This window comes from Scardinius erythrophthalmus, assembly GCF_964197995.2.
Source record: "Scardinius erythrophthalmus genome assembly, chromosome: 16".
In the NCBI taxonomy this organism is placed as follows: domain Eukaryota; kingdom Metazoa; phylum Chordata; class Actinopteri; order Cypriniformes; family Leuciscidae; genus Scardinius; species Scardinius erythrophthalmus.
In genome coordinates this window covers 13194488-13216999 of record NC_138236.1, presented here as the reverse complement: position 1 = coordinate 13216999, position 22512 = coordinate 13194488, and the positions used below count along the sequence as shown (strand labels likewise).

At 39.0% G+C, this 22512-nt stretch overlaps 1 protein-coding gene across 1 annotated transcript; it reads right to left on the bottom strand.

The window, feature by feature from the left end:
* Nucleotides 1-13487: 13487 nt before the first annotated feature.
* On the bottom strand, nucleotides 13488-18804 carry mchr2 (melanin concentrating hormone receptor 2; the record flags this gene model as incomplete). Its single annotated transcript, XM_081389036.1, has 5 exons — nucleotides 13488-14204; nucleotides 14965-15084; nucleotides 15578-15772; nucleotides 17665-17874; nucleotides 18590-18804. 5 exons carry the CDS (start codon nucleotides 18802-18804, stop codon nucleotides 13892-13894), a joined length of 1053 nt encoding a protein of 350 aa, XP_081245162.1. The 3' UTR covers nucleotides 13488-13891.
* Between the last annotated feature and the right edge of the window lie 3708 nt (nucleotides 18805-22512).

Below are 22512 nucleotides of genomic sequence, written 5' to 3'. Positions count from 1 at the left end.
GGTAAGGAGATAAAATGCTGGCTGGATTTACATGCCACAAGTGATGCAGAGAAAGAGCCACCTCGCTCCACACAGTCACATCAAAGCTGGCCAGGTTATTAACGGGGCATGAAGAGCACTGGAGACCTCACTCGTATCACACACATCACATCTCAGCACGATGGACTCAAAATGGACAACACACACACACAATATTTTAAATGTCTAATTCTGACATTAATGTGAGGCCCTGGCCACTGTCAATGCCTCTCACAATTCATTAAGCAACTTATTGGGCAAAAGATTCAAAATGCATGTTAATTTAATGGGGTTTCTGGTTAGGGGAAATTATATTAAAAAAGCTTTGATGTTCACAAAACTTGGCAGTCAATCATTTTGCACTGAATTTCAGCTTTGAGGAACAATGGGGGATCTATTGTTTCTAACACATGCATGTTAATGTCCTCCATTAGAATGCATGTAATCATTTCAAAAACCATTAAAGCGGCCCGGCTCGTGTTCGGTACAGGTGATTTCTGCGCCCTTTGTCTTTTAATCTGCTTCTAAGGTTAATTTGTGATCATGTACATCCTAAACTGTTGCAATGCTAGATCAGTCCAATATAACGGAGATCACTAACGATAACTACATTAGCATTAGCAATGCACGATAATGTTCTATTTATTATAAGCACACACTGCAGTTAGGTCGTCTACTGCTTTAAATGCTCAAGCTCTCTAAAGCGGGATGGGCTATGATTGTTTTTTTGATCGTCACCTCGAACAAAATCGTTCTGAAAATGATTCTAGCAATATTGTTCCTCTGTGCTACTATCGTTATAGTTGTGGTGTGGACTCTGCTGTTCTTTTACATTAAGAATGGTTTTTAAAATAAGTCTTTATTATTATAGTTATCATCCTGGGTGTGAACGGGCCTTTACCCAAAAAACAATCCACCTGTAAACAGCAGTCTTATTAGACTAAAGGGCATTAGACTTAACTATACCAGGCAAGTATGCCCATGGCAAAAGCGTTTCGACAAGATACGTGACAACAGGTTAAAACAATGCCCACCCACACTGATTCAATTAACATGCAAACAAACTCTGATGAGGCTGTTAAAACGACGTATGAGATGACAACATGATTACATTTTTCTCACTGTGTCTGAGAGTGGAAGCACGCTGACATTTATACAGGCAAACTGAAGTGATAGATTGAGGTCAGACGGAGAACTGCGTCTTAGTTTGTCGCATTTTCAGCATGTGTTGATCCATCTGGAGTTGTGGAGGCTGTATAATCAGCACAAGTCACACAAGCATGTGCCGAGGTTGTGGGAGCAGGAAATGTGCAATGTGCACCATGCTTTTGCATAGTCAAATAACAACTCAGTCGAATAAACATTTTTGGTCCACTAAACATCACGGTTACCTCACACAAACTGAGAGGAGTTCTTATGTGGAAGAAACAGCCTTGGAGCCCTATATCTTCATGATATTTTTAGCACTAAATCAATATGAAAATAAAAAGGCATCGAATTAATACTTATAATCATCCTTAAAAATATCCATACTTCACCCCAAAATTAAAAAGTGGTCATTATTTACTCACCCTGATGTCGCTCCAAACCTGTATGACTGGCATCGTTCAGTGGAACATAAAAAGATATTTTGAGAAATGTCTCACTGTTTGTGTGTGTATTTCCCTTTGTGTTCCACAAAAAAAAGGTCATACAGGTTTGTAACAACATGAGGGTGGGTAAATGATGACAGTATTTTCATTTTTGGGTGAACTATCCCTTTAAGACTTAAAGGGTTAGATCACCCAAAAATTAAAATTCTTTTATCATTTACCCACCCTCATGTTGTTACAAACCTGTAAGACGTTTTTTTTTTGTGGAACATTTGTGGAACATTTTCCCTCCATTGACAGCTATGCAACTACCAATTTGACGCTTCAAAAAGTTCATAAAGAGATCGTAAAACTAATCCATATGAAATGAGTGATTTAGTCCAAATTTTCTGAAGAGACACAATCGGTTTATATGAACAGATTGAATTTAGGCTTTTATTCACATATTAAAATTCATCAACGGACATATCAGTTGTGATAAATGGAAGTTGGAGCATGGTTGCTTGATGTGCGAGAACCAATGAGGTCCATTCTAGTGTGTCTGGAGACAATATGAAGTATTAATGAATAAAAACTAAAAGGGATTCTTAAAAAAAAAAAAAAAGTCTAGGGCCCTGTGATATCTTGTCAATTACTTACAATACTTTTTTATTTGGTGTTGATTGGCATGCTGTGCTACAGCTATTTTGTTAAAAAAAATAATTCCAGTGGGAAATATGCCCCTTAAAAACCGTTTTAGGAGTTAGGTACTATATGGGAAAGTGCTCTTAATTTGGATGGACACCCAAAATAAATAAAATGCTCACTTACCTCAGCTAGATGTCCAGTGTTTCAGCTGAGGCCATGTGCAGAGGCTCTTCCACACCGTTATTAGGCCTACAGTGTGGAAGCATACAACGCAATGCAACAATGAGTTCAAATCTCATGGTCAAACTGACCATGTTTATGGTTTTTACTTTATACCTGTGAGGCAGGCAATCCCACATTGATTCCACAAACACAAAGGCACCTCGGCCAAGCTGAAGAAATACTGCAGTTGCGAGTTATTTCGTCAATTACAACTTGAAATGCATCACAAACGAGCACAGAGCGGCTTCCAACTTCCAAGGGAGAAAGAAAATGTAATTAAACGCGACTGTACTTCGTGCTCACACTTGTCATCTTGTATCTCGGGCTTTTCAGCACCCTCGCTGCACACATAGCGAGAAGCCTGTTCCAATTAACAAAGAAGTTGTCAGGCCTTTGATTCGCGCTTGGTTTCTGCGCGTGGTACCCGCCCGCGAAACAACAGGCTGTCGGGAAAACCTGCGCGCACCATTGCCTCACAGGCGAAAACCTGTGCTGATCTCCTCACAGGTTTCACCATGTACAGACACGTCCGGGAATATTAATCTCACATAAACACGATGAAATAACCGAGGTCATTTATCAGAGTGCGAAACTGTCAGGGCCGAATTGTTTTACCTCTTTAAAGACTGGTGTTAAATTTCATCGTGGAAATGTATTTGAATAAGCGAATGATCAAGGATTAGGCATGTCTTGATTATTATATATATAAAAAAAAAACAAGCATAAGTCAAAAGCTCTTCTAATTAAGTACCGTTACATAATAATTTCTTTAAATTTGCCAGTGCAATATTCGCATTTAAGAAAGCAATACACAAAGTCTGGCACGTGACTAGAAAGGATGCCGAAATGTAAACTAAAGTCCTATTTTGAAATAGCCTATCTCGTTTGCGAATATCAGGATAAAAAATAATAAATACACGGACATGACATATTAAGTTATTAAATTAATGTAGATCTCGGATTATTAAGACGCATGAAAGTAGGCCCAGTCAGTTATCAACGACAACAATTACATATCCAGTTTAGCGGTCATTCGACAATCATAGGCTAGCTATTCCAGGGAACCGTGTCGTTTGTAATTAACAGCAGGTCAAAAATAATAAAAGTATATAAGTGCATAAATGTGCACAGAGAGAAATATGAGTTGATCTTGCATACATTAGACTTAGGCCTAGGACTATATATAAACATGCTGAACTGATTCACAGGCCTGTTTTGCCTCGTTTGTTAAAAAGCATCTGCAAACTCTAAGCTGGGAAAATTGTCAGCACATGCCCTCTACTGGTGAAGAATTAAACTACTTTTGGTGTAGGCTATATTGTATGTCCAGCTGATGTTTTTGAGATGGAGGATGTAGTTAGGTTATAGAGGGATTTTCTGTTTTACTGTTACATACAAAGGAAAATGGTTTCACTTGACATCTGTACACGTCCACTACTGAAAAATACAATTTTCTACTAATCTTCTTCTACCAATCATACAACTTATAATTGTGCCACAAATAAATATTTGAGGGAAAATTGACTGTGCAATAAAAATGTAACAAATTAAAAGAAAATACTCATAATATCAGACATTTTAATAACTCATACAATTAATGAACTGTCAAAATAAAATAACAGATGTAAAAACAAAAGCCTTGGTGTGAAAAACATGACTCAAACTGGCAGCCGAACTGTTGAGGTGTGAGTAACAAGGCCAGTGCCATATGAAGCAAGTCACAAACAAGGTCAAACAATGTCAGATTAGCAGCAGTAGTCAGTCACCACGCTCAGAGACCAGAAGGATGATTCAAAGTTTGAGAAAGGGAAAAATTATGTTGTGCGGAAAATACAGGGCGAAGACTTTGTATAATGCGCTTTAACAGAGATAGAAACAAAGAAGGTAAAATAACCTTCCTATGGCGGAATCTCTATTGCTGCACTGGAATCACTGACAAAGCCAATAGCAGTTTGTGACTTATATTATTGTATTGAATAGTATTATTGTAATGCATGGTCTCAATAAGCTATGTTGACACTGAAACACTAATATTGACAAGTATTTTAACACATTAGATGGTATTTTGCCTCTGGCTGGCTTACTAGGCCATAGAAGGTATAAGTGAGAGACAGAGAGAGAGAGAGAGAGAGAGAGAGAGAGAGAACGAGCATGGGGGTGAGTTTCCAGCCATTGCCGCCAGGCATGCTTTAGGTCAGTCCCGGTCCCTGTCTGTCTCTGGTCTGGTTGGAGAATTGATTCCACTCTGGGAGCTGGGCTGCCAACGGATCCCTGCATCTCTGCCTGTCTGGTCAGTGACCTCACTCTTTAGCGCTGCCAGCCACTTCATTGTGATGTCCAGTTTACACACCAGACGATCCTAAATGCCCTTAAAGGATTTCTGTACAACAGCAACCTTTTGTCACAAGCAATATTGATTTTGCTTGTATGTAACAATGATAATATACACTGTAAAATGTTATGACAACTTATGTTTTTGCATTGGTTTCACTCATCAAAATTAGAACTTTCACAATTTTCAAGCATTTTTTAAGTCAGTTCAAATTACTTAAACATCCAAGTTGATTATACTTAAAAATTTAAGGCAGAAACTTTTTTTACAGTGAATGCACTCACACAAGATGAATGAAAACATGCTCACATGCCTTGATACATTCTGTACGGTGCCAAGCAATCTTTACTAAACACATTCCTGATATGCCAAATTAATAAAAATCTACTGATAATACAATAAAACTTTCACAAGATAATAAAATCTAAAAAAAATTCACATACAGTACAATCAAGATTAAAACCTGAAAACATCTATATTATATAGTAAAAGACCACAATGAGGTATACTTTATGCCCTAGACAGTTATTATAATTATCATAATGATTTATTTTCTCCAGAGATGAGGACTTTTGACCACAATTTAATGCAATCTGTGTCAAGTTCTCAGGGTTTCTTTGCCTTAATGTCTGCCCAAACTTGAAAAAGGCTTCAATCAACTTTAAGAGGAGGGTGCATGGAATAACTCAAAGCATTGAATTCTTCTTCATCAAATCAATTTATTGAAAATCTTTCCACAATGACTTGATCTTCTTGTTTCAATGAATATCTCAGATGCTTAGCTTAATAACCTATATAGAAAGACATATAAATATATGAGTCACTACACAGAGTATAAATAAATGTACATTCAGAGATATTAAAAGTACAATATTGTTAAACTATTTGCGGTTTATATAGCAGCTTGTAAACAGCAACAACAATGTAAAATCAAATACACCTAGTGCACATGTTCAGTTAGCATGCTAGATGCTAAATGCTAGCATCAAACAACTTTCAAACACAATGAATATTTGTCCTACCAGTAGCACTCCAAGTTGATGAATACATTTGGCTTTTCCCAGTAGTCTTTGAACAACTCAATTGACTCGATGCTGATTTACCAATCTTTCTCATTTGATTGTGTAATCTCCAAAATCCACCAGTTTAGGTAGGAGAAGAATATCCACTGCTCAAAGATCTCAGCATGCTGACAATCACACACACCTGGTCCTTTGTACCATGTGGAGTTTCAATGGCCAATCAGCTTCCCTGGTTGTTCCAGCAACACTGTGCTCACAGCCAATAGGCTGCACCCATTTTGATCTCAATTCTTTTAATTAAACAATGATGAATATTTATTTCTCCCTCTTTCCTTCAATTTCAGATTTAACTTAACACCTCCCACTTGAGCTCCTGGTCAACTGACCCAAGGAGGTCACACACTTCTCGCCTGAAATTTCTTTTACTGTTCTTCAATGGGAATTAGAACCACCAAGCGTCTCACATCCCTATGCAGAATCGTAGCTGGGATCTTATCAACAAGCTTCTTTGCTGGTTTGACATTCTTGGCTGTTTCTGCTTGGTTTGGTTTAACAATCGAGACAGGATAGCTGGGGAATACTCTGACCATTACATCTCTTACGGTTCCTTTCTTGTCTGCATTTATACTGACGACTCTGGCCATCTTGTACTGACCTCTTAGAGCATTCTGGTCAGCCATCCATACCACATCTTCCACGGCAATATTCCGTTCTTTAGTATGCCACTTGTTTCTTACAAAGAGGTTCGGTCCTGCGAGCTGACACCAACTTCTCCAGAACTTGTTGACTTCTTCCTGGATGATCCTTAGTCTTTTGTATGGATAGCCTTCATACTCAAACCTTCCTTGATCCCCTCTTTTTCCAGTACGTCCCAGGAGAAGAGAGTTTGGACTTATGTACTCCACGCAGTCTTCCCGACTTTGTGTCCTGGCATCAATAGGTCTTTCATTGACCAAATTGGTTGCAGTGTAAAGAAAAGTTTGAAATTCTCCCCATGACATACCACCATTACAGCCTAGATTCTGGAGGGCTCGCTTCACCAGACGGACAGCTGCTTCTGCTGCTCCATTTCTGTGAGGGGAATCTGCCGGATGAATTTTCCAAGACCACTCTGTACCATTCTTGGCTGCCTCAATCTCTAATTTTACCCCGTATTGTCGCTCTAGGAACTTATGAAGATCTTCAAGAACAGGCTTGGCCCCTATGAAATTTGATCCCGAGTCTGACCACAGTTTCCGGGGATGTCCCCTTAAAGCTGTAAACCTTTGGTATGCCATCAAAAATCCTTCTGTTGATTGGTCACTGACAACATCAGTATGGATAGCTCTTGATGCCATACAACAGAAGACAACTCCCCAAACTTTGAGCCCCACCCTTTTCTTTACCTCATCTTTTACCAGATATGGTCCAAACAAATCCAGGGTTGTGAACTCAAATGGCGCAGCTGGTTCAGACCGCTCTGGTGGAAGGTCTCCCATAATCTGTTGGCATTGCTTTGACCTTGCCTTTCTGCAGGTCACACAGTAGTCTACAGATTTCTTAGCTAGTCTGCGGCCTTTTACAACCCAGGCTTTCCTTCTCATTCTCAACAAAGTTCCAGCCACTCCTTCATGGTTTACTTGATGAGCTTCCTGAGCCAAAAGTGTAGACACATATGCATTATATGGTAAAATAGGAACAGCAGTTTTGTTCTCATTGAAGATCTGAATTCTTCCTCCACAAACAATCAGTCCAGAATTTCCATCCTTGTACACTGCCAACCTTGATGAACCCGAGGTCTTAGTTCTTATCTTCAGCCACTTCTTGACAGCTCGACGCACCCAAGCAGTAACTCTGACCAGTCTGGACAATTTGCTGAATTTTTCAACATCAAGTAACTTGCTTGCTACTGTGCCGTCAGACATCCTTCCTGATGGAACAATCATATGCTTTTCCTTTTGATTTGCAGAAGTGCCTGGATCTGCAATGAGGATATTACCCTTCTCTCCATCCTCATTAACTCTCACTTTAGTTTTCTTCAGGAGGTCTGAGTTTTGCTCTTTTTTGGCCAGACTTCTGGTTAGTACTGCAGAGAATGCCTTTCTCTGCAGTTTGTTAATAGCTTCTCTTGCAGCAGTTGCAACCTCAGCAGCTGACTTAATTGGCCAATCCTCTACTGGCCACTTCAAGAACACAGGCCCTTTCTGCCATGTAGAATCTTGGTTTAGGCCTTCTGGACTACCTCCCCTTGTTATAATGTCCGCAATGTTCAATTCGCTTGGGATCCACCACCAATCCTTAACAAGCGTAGTTCTCTGGATCTCTCCAATTCTGTTGGCAAAGAAGGACTGGTAGCCATAGCTATCCCGCTGAATAGCTCCCAAAACTGTTTGGCTGTCCACCAGATGGAACCATCGGTCAATCTCCACTTGACAATGTTTTTCAATATACCTTCTCAGTCTGGCTGCATAAACTGCACCACACATTTCAGCCTTGACTGCTTCCCCTTTTTGATCCAAAGGAGTCAATTTGGCCTTGGATTCAACTAGCCTCACCTCAATTCCTTGGTCTGTTTCCCACCTAAAGTATATTACAGCTCCATAGGTCTTATCGCTTCCATCAGAGAAGGTTATTCCCAACGGTTTGCCTTTCCAGCCTCCAGGTGTTAAGCCTCTGGGAAACGTTATCTTGCTTAGCTGAACATACTCTTCAAACATTTGAATGGCTTCTTCTCTGAGGTTTTCTGACAATGGTGTATCCCATGTATCTTTGGTCAAATTCCCACGTCCTACCTCCTGAAATGCCCTTCGTACAAGGATGGCCCCTTTCTGCTTTACCGGTGTGACCAGGCCAATAGGATCATACAGTCCAGCCACCTGACTGAGCAGCTCTCTTCTAGTCAGAGGATTAGGGGTTTTGGCCCTGACCTCCTCTCTAAGGAGGTTTTGTCCCATTCTCATTTTCTTTTTTCGCTTGGAGAAGTTAATTGATGTCATGATGTAAAGTTTATCTTCTTCTGCCAGATACCCAACTCCAAGGGCCTTGTTGTCTTTATCCCTCAACTGGTTTGGAAGTTTTAGGATTCTGTTTTCTGCTGTTGATTCTGACTCACCATCACCAGGCTTCCAACTTTATCCTGACCGAACCCAGTGCTTCAAGAAAAACCCTCCAGCTCTTAGAATCTCCTCGACGCCTTCGGTTACTTTGTCCAGCTTTTCCTGATCATTGTGGGAAGTTAGAATATCATCTACATAACTATCCTCTTCGATGACTTTGCGCTCTTCATGCAGATGAGAGAACTTTGCCAGTTTTGCAGTTTCACGCATGGCTAACTGCGCAATGCACCCTGCTGGTCGGTCACCGATGTTAACTCTGGTGATTGCATACTCTTCTATCTCCTTACTCTGATCACCTCTCCACAGAAACCTATGTAGATGCATTTCTCTCTCCTCCAGCCATACAGAGTTGTACATCTTCCGGATATCTCCTAGGACAGCATAAACTCCTCTCCTAAACCTTAGGAGGACAGCTCTGATTGGATTAAGAAAATCTGGGCCTTTCAGAAGAAGATCATTTATACTCACTCCTTTAAATTTTTGACTGCTGTTCCATACCAAGCGCACTGGAGTCGTAACTGAGTGAGGATTTGGTGCAATCAGATGACTCACATACCATACAGGTCCATTCCAGGAAGTAATCATATCTTCAGTGAGCTTGATTGCTGCTCCGCGCTCCACCATTTCATTAATTTGAGCTGCATAAGCGACTTGCCACTCTGGTTCCCTCTTGAGCTGTCTTTCTGTTCTCAGGAATGTTGCCTCTACTCCCCCTCTATTATTAGGAAGGGAAGCTGGATCTTCAGTCCAGGGATATTTTGCATGCCAATGAGGAGACTTGCTGTGATCATCACTTTCTAGGTAGGAAAGACACTCTTTTATAACCTCGAGTTCTCTTTCCTCTGCCAATGTCATCTCCTTACCACCTGGCTGACAATTTCCACAGCGACAAGATCCACACATTGGTTCACAAGCTGCCCCAATGCTGTCCCACTTCCACCATTCCAAGAACTCACGGTTGGTAACAGCAATGTTTGTCTCAGCTCTGGTTTCTTGAAGTATCTGGACTGACTTAGACATCACTTGCATTTCAGGTCCTCCCACTTTCTCTTCATATTTTGTTGCAGCTGTTCTCATTGAGCGAGCGAAATGCGTTTTGGACTCATATGCAGCTATGTTAATTTCCTCAAATAAGTCTGGATGAGCTCCACCTACTGTCTTTCCCAAAGGACTGTCCCATAAGACAAGATCCCCCACAACCTTCACTCTTTGTGGGGCTAATCTCCCTTCTCGATGGCTAATCAGAAGTTCAATCTCTTTAGGTCTTACCAACTCTTCAAGCTTGACTTCTGGGAAGAATCTCTGCAATTGCTTAGGTTCGATGACTTTATGCACTTTAGCAATTTCCTCCAAGCCGTAACAGAGAAGCTCATGTGCTCTTTCTTTGTCCTCATCAGTCTTGACTCTGACTCGAAGAAGATATCGCTTGGTTTTCACCTTGATGGCCATTCCAGCAACTCCATGCACTATCAGTGTGACATCTTCGCTCCTTAACTTCAAACGTTCTGCAGCCTTGTGGGTAATATAGTTGGTATCTGATGCAAGATCTACCAAAGTTCCAATCTTCTGCCCTGCATTGGCTGTTACTTCCATGAGCATCATAAGGCATCATGAGCATCATGAGCATCACCCATTTTTGACAGGTAGTTCTTGTACCCCACTTTCCTTTAGAAGTCCAACTCTGGCTTTTCCAGTGCAAGTCACTGTTGCAGTTTTGTTGGTGAAGGCATTTCTGCACCTCTCAGCAAGCTCTGGGGAAAGTTCAGCTAGAAGTTCCTCTTGCTCTGCTGTTAGCACATTTATCTTCCTACTGTCCTTTCCAAACCTTTTCTCACTCCCACTCGTGAATTCTCTTCTTGGACAGAGAAAATAATGATGATCTGGGACATTTTCTCTTCTGCAGTCTCTATTTTTACACAAGAATGTGTCTCTACAGTCGGTGTTACCTTCATGACATCCAAGGCACTTCTTGCATGCTCCAATCTTCCTCAGAGCAGCTTTCTTTTCAGCTAGCTTTAGCTCCTTAAACTTCTTACAGAAGAAAATCTTGTCCTTATGATTCACAGCTCCACACACAGCACACCCAACGTCAAAATCTCTCTTTGTGGTTCTAGTAGATGCATGCTTCCTCTCAAATCTATTTTCAGATCTATCTACCTTGTCGGTGATTCTGAGCTGTTCGAGTTTTTCAAGAACATTTTCCTGTTTCCTCAAAAACTTCAACAGGAGGTCAAAGTGATTCTCTGGAGTCACACCATTGTCAGAGTCAATCATGAAGAAAAGCCAGTCCCTTTTTACAAACTCAGGGAGTTTACTCTCAATAGACTTGATTACGAGAGGGTTCTTAATTGCACCAATGTTCCCAAGATCTGTCAGGTCAGATAGAGCTTTTTCAACAGTCTGGATCAAGTCTATCACTTTTCTGGGTTGATTGCCCTTCACACCAGGAATTCTTTCCAGTTCTTCAATAATTTCCATGGCAATTGTTACCTTGTTGCCAAATCGATTTTCCAGCACTCTAAACACATCCTCAGTAGTGCTATAACTTGACAGCCTTAAGTCCTTGACAATTCTGTCATCCAAACTGTCCAGGAGCTGGATTTTCTTGACCTCTACCGATCCAGTTGGTTCACCTTGTTTCTGCAAACGTTCCCAATCCTTCTTCCAGCGGAAGAAATCTCTCTTGATTCCATTAAATCTAGGCAAACTAGTTGGTTTTATTCTCACAACTGGTGTCATCGGCATAGTTTGGGGAACTGTGTTTGGGTCTATAGAGCTTGCAAATTGAGAACTTCTTTCAGCATTACGTGCAGTAATAAACTCACTGTTTCTTGAAACAAGTGCATTATTTTCTACTTTTAACTGCTTTACTCTTCCCTCAAAGTCCTTCTTCTCTCCTGTAGGAATCCATCGCTCCCAGCTGGATAGAGTTTTAACTGCTCTACTCAAGAGCCTCTCCAAGTGAATTAGTTGAACTTCATATCCTTCACAATTGACACCAGCAACAGGTATTGAAGCACAGTGATTACAAGCTTTCTCAGCTTCATGGACTGCAACAGTCAATTCCTCTTGGCCGTACCTCTGCCATAAGTTAAATTGGACCATTCTCCGCACCTCTTCGAGCTTTGTCTCACAATCATTAACAGTCTTCTCAATATCTGTTGTCTGCTGCATTTCAAGTTCTACTTTCTCATCACTCTTTGCTTTAACTTCCAGCTCTGCCAGCAACCCCATGTTGTAGTCATCATTCGCATCAAAAAGTGCTCTTGCACTAGAAGAGAGTTTCTGGAATTCCTTCCGAAGTTCAGATTCAATCATTTGACTTGACTCTCGAATGAGAAAGTTGGCTTGCCTTGTGAAACACATCTTTGCAGTGGTTCTCTCTCTTTTAAGTTGATCCACCGTTTTCCCCAAAGCTCCTTCTGCCATCTTTATCTTCAAGTCTCAATGATACGTCTTCTTAAACAACTCAATTCTCTGATGACTTGTTTTGACAATGTTGATTCTTGTTTTGCACCAGCTTTATTATTTGGACCTTCAGAAGCCTTTAATCTTCTTATCCACAAGCGTTGGTTATTAAGTGTCAAGTTCTCAGGGTTTCTTTGCCTTAATGTCTGCCCAAACTTGAAAAAGGCTTCAATCAACTTTAAGAGGAGGGTGCATGGAATAACTCAAAGCATTGAATTCTTCTTCATCAAATCAATTTATTGAAAATCTTTCCACAATGACTTGATCTTCTTGTTTCAATGAATATCTCAGATGCTTAGCTTAATAACCTATATAGAAAGACATATAAATATATGAGTCACTACACAGAGTATAAATAAATGTACATTCAGAGATATTAAAAGTACAATATTGTTAAACTATTTGCGGTTTATATAGCAGCTTGTAAACAGCAACAACAATGTAAAATCAAATACACCTAGTGCGCATGTTCAGTTAGCATGCTAGATGCTAAATGCTAGCATCAAACAACTTTCAAACACAATGAATATTTGTCCTACCAGTAGCACTCCAAGTTGATGAATACATTTGGCTTTTCCCAGTAGTCTTTGAACAACTCAATTGACTCGATGCTGATTTACCAATCTTTCTCATTTGATTGTGTAATCTCCAAAATCCACCAGTTTAGGTAGGAGAAGAATATCCACTGCTCAAAGATCTCAGCATGCTGACAATCACACACACCTGGTCCTTTGTACCATGTGGAGTTTCAATGGCCAATCAGCTTCCCTGGTTGTTCCAGCAACACTGTGCTCACAGCCAATAGGCTGCACCCATTTTGATCTCAATTCTTTTAATTAAACAATGATGAATATTTATTTCTCCCTCTTTCCTTCAATTTCAGATTTAACTTAACAATCTGCAAATGTCAAAACTGACCCTTTGATTGACCCAGGGTTGTGCAGAATTCAGAATATCTTTTCTCAGTATCAACTGCAGAATTACAATCAGCAAAAAAAAAAAAAAAAAAAAAAAAAAAAAAAAAAAAACAGCATTAAAAAAGCATTTAACTCATTTTAAGTAGAAGAGTGAAATTTGAATGTTGGCTTGTTAAAGATTTTTTTTAAGTTTTGAAGATAGTTTTAAGGTTAATAGGCCTGATTGGATGGATGGATGGATGGATGGATGGATGGATGGATGGATGGATGGATGGATGTGTTGAAACAACCCAGCATTTTTTGTAATGGATGGATGGATACTTGAGCTTAACAACTTAAGCGGAAGAGTGAATTACTACAACTAAACAGTAGAGGGAGCCAAGACACCACAAAAATAATAAATAACAGAACATTTACAACATTGGTGCAAGACAATATCAAACACCCCATGCTTCCTATATGAAATCCCTCCAGTCCCAACAAATAAATTCTAAGAAAAGAAAACAAATAGAAATGTTTCCCCAACATGCTTTGCATAAAACCAACAAAGGCTTCATCCGTTTACTTGTGTTCACTTGTGTTTCAGTGTGAATTCAGCTTAAAAACTGGAGCGGGGGGCCTGGATCTCCCGTTCCACACTTGGCATGCTGGGTGTATCCCGACAGACCAGCCTGTGGCGGAAGTGTCCGCTCAGCAGAATGTAGATGAAGGGGTTTATGCTGCTGGCGGCGTAGCTCAGGCACACGGACATGTAGTAGCAGGTGTGGTACGCTAAAGAGGGCCGAGGTACGCTCAGGTTAACCAGCTGCAAGATGTGGTACGGCCCAACACTGACCAGGAACACCGCTACCAGAACCAGGACCATTTTAGTGAGGCGGACCACACGCTCCCGAGGCAGGCTGGTGTTATACCTGAGAGAAAGCGGAGAATGCAGGTTTGGGTCGTACAGTATTTAGCTGAACCCTAAATCCAGTGGTTACATGTTCTAATCTAAAATCCTAAATATGGTAATTACAGTTAAAATAATAGTAAAAATTCTGTCATCATTTACTCACACCCATGTCATACCAAACCTGTGTGACTTTTATTCCCATTGACTTCAATTGTATGAACAAAAATCTGTTTGGTTATCAACATTCTTCAAATTCACTTTGTGTTCAGCAGAAAAAAAAAGAAATGCATACGGATTTGGAATGACATGAGGGTGATTATATGCTGACAGAATTTTCAATTTTGAGCGGACTATCCCTTTAATATGTAAATTAACAATGCACAGCAAAAGGAATTTTACAGTTTCTGCTTTTAAATCCACCAAAAACTGTCCGCATTTACATCCACTCTTAAGTGCAATATTGTTGTTGTTTTTTAAAAGACAACATTGTATTGAACCTAGGATATTTTAATAGAAAATTCTTACAGTAATAATGGTTTAGCCATAAAATCAGTATGTACTGTCAATCTAAAATGAAAACATTTCCATGAGCAGGATCATTCTCAAAGGGGACAACCTGCTACATCTGACGACAACACACAAGAAAAACAAATTCATATTCTCTTTATGGATGACGAATTAAATATTAACGAATGGAACCAGTGAGAGAACAAAAGCAATTACATTTGTAGCTTTGACAGTCTGATATCACACACTGGCTGTAATGACTTTAAATTCACCTGTGAGCCTTTTTGTTCTTGCGATACATTCTCCAGGAGTAGCAGAGGATCAGTATGTAGCAGATGAGAATCAGAGGTAATGGCAGGAAGAAGGAAGTCACAGTCTGGTAGAGTGTGTACCTGTAGATATATGAGGACACATGATGTCAGTCGTGAGAGAAAAGCTTTAAAGCCTTTATATCCCCTCTCTTAGTTTAATTCACTTAGTTTAATTAAACAAGAAGGATGGATTCCTCTGAGCATCAGCCTTCTATAAAGGCAATTTTCTGGTGAAGTGGAAAAAATACTGACTGAAAAGGTTTTATGTTGCTTTTGAGTGTCTATGAACCTATGTGCCACTATGTTGAATGACAGCGCTCACAGCAGATAACAAAATAACTTCCAAAAAAAAAATTATATTCTGAAAAAAAAAAAAAAAAAATTGTTGTTGTCTTTGTCGCAAAGTTAGCTTGAAAACACATTTATTGCTGCATTTGTCCCTTAGCACTTTTCAATAGAAGATTTTATGACAATAGAGTCAAAGCAGAACTATAACAAGAAAAATAAGGGGTTATGAGAGAGAGAATAATCAGACCTGTGCAGAAGGCACAAGTACACAAGCAGAAGCATTTACCAGAGCAACTCTTTATGAGAGACCAGGTTAAGGGAACAGCTCTCCAGCCCGTCTCTGAAGCGGATCACTTTGGCATGAACCCAGGCTGGCAGAACCATGATGAAGGAGGCCGCCCACACAAACAGGTTTATTCGGATCGTCCTGGATCTGGTCCTGAGACTCAACAGGCGAAAAGGATGAACAAGGGCCAGGTATCTGGAGCACATAAATGAATAAACAAGAAAGATTTTACCCCTCTTATGAGTATTTTCACACTGAAAATGTGTCATTTTATCATTTAATTAGTTGGCTGACATTTATGAGAGGCAAAATTTAAAAATGTTTCTCATCCACCATTACTCTGCTGGAGAAGACACGATCTGACATTTACAGTAAAGGACAGACGATCTTGTTGCTGATAGAAACAGCAGTTGGGAATGAGCTTGGTGTTAAATCATCTTGTGCCAAGATGTGCTTTGGCATTAATTAATTAATTAATTAATTAATTAATTAATTAATTAATTAATTAATTAATTAATATTATCTCCCAAAATAAACCTCTTTAAAACAAAGGAGGAAACAGAGTGTACTGCAGATGCTGCATTATGAGAAATTAGGGTGTTCATGGACTATCAACCGCAGCTACGTGTCGAAATAACACATTCCTGGTCTAGTTCTTCCTCAAAATTATCCATTATAATTTTGAGAGGGTTTGAATAAATGAATGAATCAATGAATAAAATAATAAATGAGGGTTTGAATATATATATTTAAATGTTCATATAGCAAGAGAACATCCTTACTGAGCCAAAGCACAAAATAGGCAAGACCCTTATTATACTGTATGTATATCAGCATAGAATTGGTTTGTCTTTTAATACTGTAGTGTTTATAAAAGTCAAGAACTTGTTCATTTTGAAACAGTTTGAGGCTGCTCTAAGGTTGTTGTTTTTTTTTGTGGGTTTTTTTTGCGACTGATTGCAATTACTAATGCATCTCAGGTTATAATTTCCTGTTGTCATTTGTTCATTTAATCACTGTTCTCAAATGTGCTACACAAATGAATAATGAGTTTACTTGCCTGGCCTGCTCTATAATTGTGGTAAGAGTGGCCTCTAGTGGTGATGTTACAGTATAGCAGCTCTAAATGAAACACTAATGCACTTATGTGCTACATAAAAACATTACTGTACTACCAGCCACAGTTCTAAAACTGTATGCTATTCCCATTGGAGAAGCTTAATCAAAACCTGATGAACCTTTATCAAATGTAGCACTAACTAACAAAACAGTGACTATTCAGTTAACTTCATTGAGAATCCAACATAGGCCTAGAGAAAACAAAATATGAAATCAAACTTTTGTCTCAAAATCTCGTTACTCAAAAATAGATAAAGCCCTTATAACAACTTCTCTATGTGACAGTCTGCCTCAGATTTGTCTCCTTTTCCTCTTCTTCTAAGAACTCAACCTGAGCTGTTGCTTTCAGAAGAGATTAAATAAGAGATTAAGCATCAGGCTGCGAGTTTCAAGACACTCCAACACACACACACACACACACACACACACACACACACACACACACACACACACACACACACACACACACACACACACACACACACACACACACACACACACACACACACACACACACACACACACACACACACACACACACACACCAGGGAAAATGAAGAGAAGGAAAATGGAAGTGAAGGTGTAGTAGTTCGAGAGAACCTTTAATTATTTAGCATTGCCCCAGCCTAAGGATTTAAACCTCTTTTTGTATGTGATGGCCATACCAAAAAAGTAGGATTGTCTGTGGTTTAAAAATGTGTTGTTGTGGGTGATAGGGATGGCCTGGATGAGTGTGAGATGCCTGAATTTGTTTCCCAGTCCAGCCCAGGGTCTATGAATGCACTACAGTGCATCAATGCAATTGAGACAATAAAAGCATTTTGATTATAGGACATAAAAAAACAAAAGTGGAAAAACAATTGTCCATTTTTATATTTGATGAATAAAAACACATTATGTTTATTTTAATAAAGCTATCTGGAAATAATGATATCCTTTCAAACATTGTTAGTTCACTGATCACGTACCTGTCAAGACTCATAGCGGTCATGACTGCAGCGCACGCCACCTGGTTGCAGTTATCAAGAGAGGTGATGATCGTGCAGAGGGTGCTGCCGAACACCCAGTGCCCCCCACGAGCCCACTGGTGAATGAGGAATGGCATGACGGTCACGTGGACCAGGTCGGCCACAGCCAAGTTTCCCATATATACATCTGGGACTGTCTTTTTGGCTGACCTACAAAAATATACAAGAAAGAACTTGTTGTGGTCTGTGGTCCCTTGGTGAAAAACTGCTAAAGAAACAACCAGGAAAAGTGAGGGAAACATGACAAGTTGCAAGCAGCAATAAACAGGGTATGACAGTGAGTGACAGGAGTATGAGGATGGGTCATGGCTATTTTCGGAGGGAATCCATCTACCAAAACCATGGTATAAATAAAATTAAGATACACGTTTTTGTGTGAATTAAATAATTGAAACAATTTCATTGATCTAATAAAAGAACTGTGGCAAATAAAATTGTGCAAATAGAACAGAATGAATTCTTGAATATTTATATATTGAATATATACAGAATGATTTTTTTTAAATGTAGGATTTGGTGGCAAATTCCCATTTAATGATTATTTTAATAAAGCTATATCCAATTATTCAGGCTATCAAATCAAATTACATCCTTTCAATAGTTTTTTTTTAAATAGTTTCTTAAGCCTTCATAAACATTCTTTAGTATTCGTTTTTATTCCCTAAGGAATTTGGCATATTTCTTTACCAATACCTTTACACAGGCATTTATCTGTGTAGAAAGAGAAAACCATATTCAGTAGGCTATACACCATTCAAGGTTATTGTGAAATTATGCCTGGGAAATTTCAGGGAAGTGTTAATGTATTCCATAAGCAATAACGTAAAAACAGAAGCAAAATAGTGAGTATTCCCTTTAAACCCACCTTAAAATAGTGACCAAAACAAGAACATTCCCAACAAGCCCGGTGGAGCACAGAAATCCAATAAATGCAGGAAGGATTTTGGTTTCCGTGACGTGAACAATATTATAATAGTCATCGGCTGGATATCCTGCTGCTGTCTCATTAGCGCGCGTGCCGTTGTCTAATTTGAGCGTAAAGTTCCAAACAACAGGTTCCAACTCCACCATGGCGTTCATCATTCGCGTTTCATTCCGATAGACGAGAATGTGCTGAAATACGGTAACATCAACCGTACAGTATAGTTGTACGTCCATGGAAGGTCCTCGTGGGCTTCAGCATCCTCATACCAGACAATGCGCACATGGTGTCTCCACTCGTACCAGCGCGCGCGCAGCACCTTGTGAACATCAAAGGAAAACATATGAAGACATTCGAAAGATATTATATATAATCATTTATATTTTACATTTGTCTGGCACGTTTTATTCAAATTTGCTCTTATTGCATTTTATCATTTCATACATTCCCTGACAAGCGAACCCATGACCTTGGTAATTCTGCAATTCTGTTTGAACTACAAAAAAAAAATAGCCTACCATCCAGTGGCGGCTGGTGCTAAAAAATTTTGGGGGGGCACAACAAACTGAATTTTTAATTCAGGACTGAATGTAGGCTTATTGTTAAATAACAATTTAACAGTGATAATAATGTAGCTATCATTAGCCTAAAGTTTAGCTAAAACTTCAGCCGGTAGGGTAGCCAATTGCCAAATAAATCTGAATTTTTGGGCTAAATGGCGATGTATAGTATAATCTGAGTATTTAATTATTATTTTTCTATTTGAATAAAAAAAAAACTGTATTTAATTTTTTTTTAAATATTTAATATCCTGATCGATATTGTCCTACAAACAATGTTTATATTGAAGGTTATAAAAACAAACATAGTGTAACCTTGCTGTCTATCTGCAGTCTATCCAAAAAAGGGGTCAAATCACATTAAATTCTAACATTGCAACATTACAATCTAAAAACAAAATAATGTTTTTTAAAGTAGTAGTTAAATTTACTAAACCAAAAAAATAAAAAATAGAGCTAATATCATAAAAATACACATGTAGGTTTGAAATTCTCTAGCACATTTATGTTCACCAACAACAACAAATATTCAACAACAAATGTTTTAGCTAAATATATTTATAATTTAGTGCTAATGTATATTTTAGTCAGAATAATTGCGCTCCTATTCTATTGCGCTCCGTCTGTTCGGCGCGCATGCACGCGGGGGCGCTCGTTCACGGAAGTATAGCTTGCAGAAAGCTCGCCTACTCATGACAGCAAACTGGACTTTCTAACATTTACAGATGGAGAATATGTCTGTGAAATGTAAGTTATGCACTGAGGAAATTATTGGATGTCACTTCAGCTTATGGCTAAATACTATTAGAGGAACATTTGTTTCCACCAATCGCTGCACAAGATAAGGTTACGTATGATGACGAAAGCACGTTAGTGCGAGCCCTCCCGGAACCCATAGAGAATGCATTGCAGTGCCTGCAGTTCGAAAAAAAAATCTTTGAATGTAAGTCTATGGGAAGACTCTGGGCGATTCTCAGCCAGAGTGAAATCGCCCAAAAAGAGGCGGTACTCCACAGAACGTGACTCGGCGCTGATTGGACTAGCTGCTATATCCAGAGGCAGAACAACAGTGAGTGACTGCTAGCGTAACTCTGTGGTTGAATGAGATAGTGATTGAAAAAGTCCCTTACTCCCTTACACACTTTGGTGGTGCGTCGCCCGATCGCCCTAATGAAGAAACCGCCGCTGCTACCATCTATGAAAAATGTGCTCATACCACAGTTAAATCACTCTTTTAGATGAGAAAAAAAAAATTAATCATATTCCTTTGCATGGTTCTACTACCATCATAAGCAAACTCCCTAGTCCCTATTTAAATTAATGAGCAATAATGAAAAGCAAATGGTGCTATCATGCAGTGTTCACGTATTGTTACCTTGGTTACACTTGTATGGTGCAACATCAGTGCGCCAAAAAGTATATACAGCAAAGCTCATAAAAAGACAACAACTCTCCCCTAACAAGCAAACAGGCCCGGAGTGGGTAATCGGGAGAATCGGGAGTATTCCCGGTGGGCCGCTTCACTTTTGGGCCGGTCGAGGAATATTTTTTTTGTTTTTTTTTTACATTTCAATGTCACATTAGTTACATTAGGATACACACAAGGCCGGACTTACCATTGGGCTTGACTGGGCTCAAGCCCATGGGCCCCGCCCAATAGGGGGCCCCGTCCGTTTACGTTTAATTTTTTCAATAATATGTCAGTCATTTAATTTTTCATTTAAAGTTTGTTGATTGGTCTAGCATTGTTATTGGCCCTGCCCTGCAATGAAAAATGTAATTTAATTAGCTAAATTAAATGTCAGTCATCTTGAGGTTTGCTGATTGGTTATTGGCAGTTAGTGCCTCGTTTACTGCCGAACCGTTGAAAAAACCTGTCTGCATAGACAGTAGCCGCATTTCCATTAGGCTACCCTTCAAATTGCGCAAATTGAAATTGCGAAATGAAAATAAGCACAATGGAAACACGTGAATTTTTTACGCTCACATGAGGTGGTTTTTCAGGCAATTCGAAAAAAGGAATATTTCGCAAAACTGCAATGGAAACAGTTTTTGCGCATTTACAGTCACCTGAGTTAGAAGACGCGGTGTGTTTGAGGTCCATGTATAGCTACGCAAATAATAATAATTTTATATTATTTAATTATAACATTTAATAGGCTATATTTAGAAGACGCTTTTATGCAAAAAAGGAACAAAGCTGAATGTGGAGCGCGCACTGCATGGCACGGAGGCGCGGCCGCGAACACTTGCATTTTCCTATCAATAGTGGAAACAACGTAAAATACTTTGACCATTTCTGCTCATACAGAAAATAATATATTATTCCCAACTACTTTTATTTGTGTAAACTCACAATAACAAGAAAACGTCGTGCTTTTGTAAAATAAATGAAAACAATCAGACGCACTTGCATGATCTTCGTAAACTGGAGCGCGAGAACTGAAACAAAATATAGCCTATGCAGGCTTAAGCTTGAAATGTCCACTTTAAAACGAACAAATTCGAATCGAAAGCTAATACCTTCTGATTAATCCGTATGAAATGTGCATTTCTCTCTAAAGGCGCATCTGCTTAACAGCGGAGATGGAGATGTGATTTTAGCCAAAGCAATAGTTTATTAATAATATTAATGGCTCTTCTCATTCAGCACTGCGGGAAAAACATCAATTCCAGGTTCTAATTTGGCCTTTGAAAACCAGAAAAATCGACATGTTTTCCATATTAATTTGTGAATATTTTAAATGTTTAATAAAGGGGCAAAAAGTCATAAACAGAAATCTGAAAATTCTTCGATATTTACTTTTTTTGCGCAGCAGTTGGTGTAGCCAGTTCAAATTAAAATGTTGGTGTTCAACTTTGCGTTTTAAAAAGACAACAACTGTTCATTTTTCGTTTTTCAATTACGGGTTAAAAAAGGAAAAACGAATGGACACAAAATAGCCTACATGGATCGTTTGGACAGAATACGAGACAGAGTTCTTTATTAAATTCATAAAAGAAATAATAATTAACCTATAGGAATACTGGATTCTAAATCTCAAAGAAATGCCTCAATCAAAACATATGTTTTCCAGGTTAATACGTGTTTTATTCTCATTCTGACCAAGACATTTGTGCATTGCAATAAACTTATGATCACTTTGAACTTTTTTAATCATTATTTATTTATTGGAAAAAAACTTTTTTCAAGCTTCAATCAGTGGTCATATAAATAAATTATTACGTTTTTTTAACACTTAACACTGTCTATGGTACCAGTCACCTTTTGAGTAGCTTTGCACTTCAAATAACGATTGGATCGAT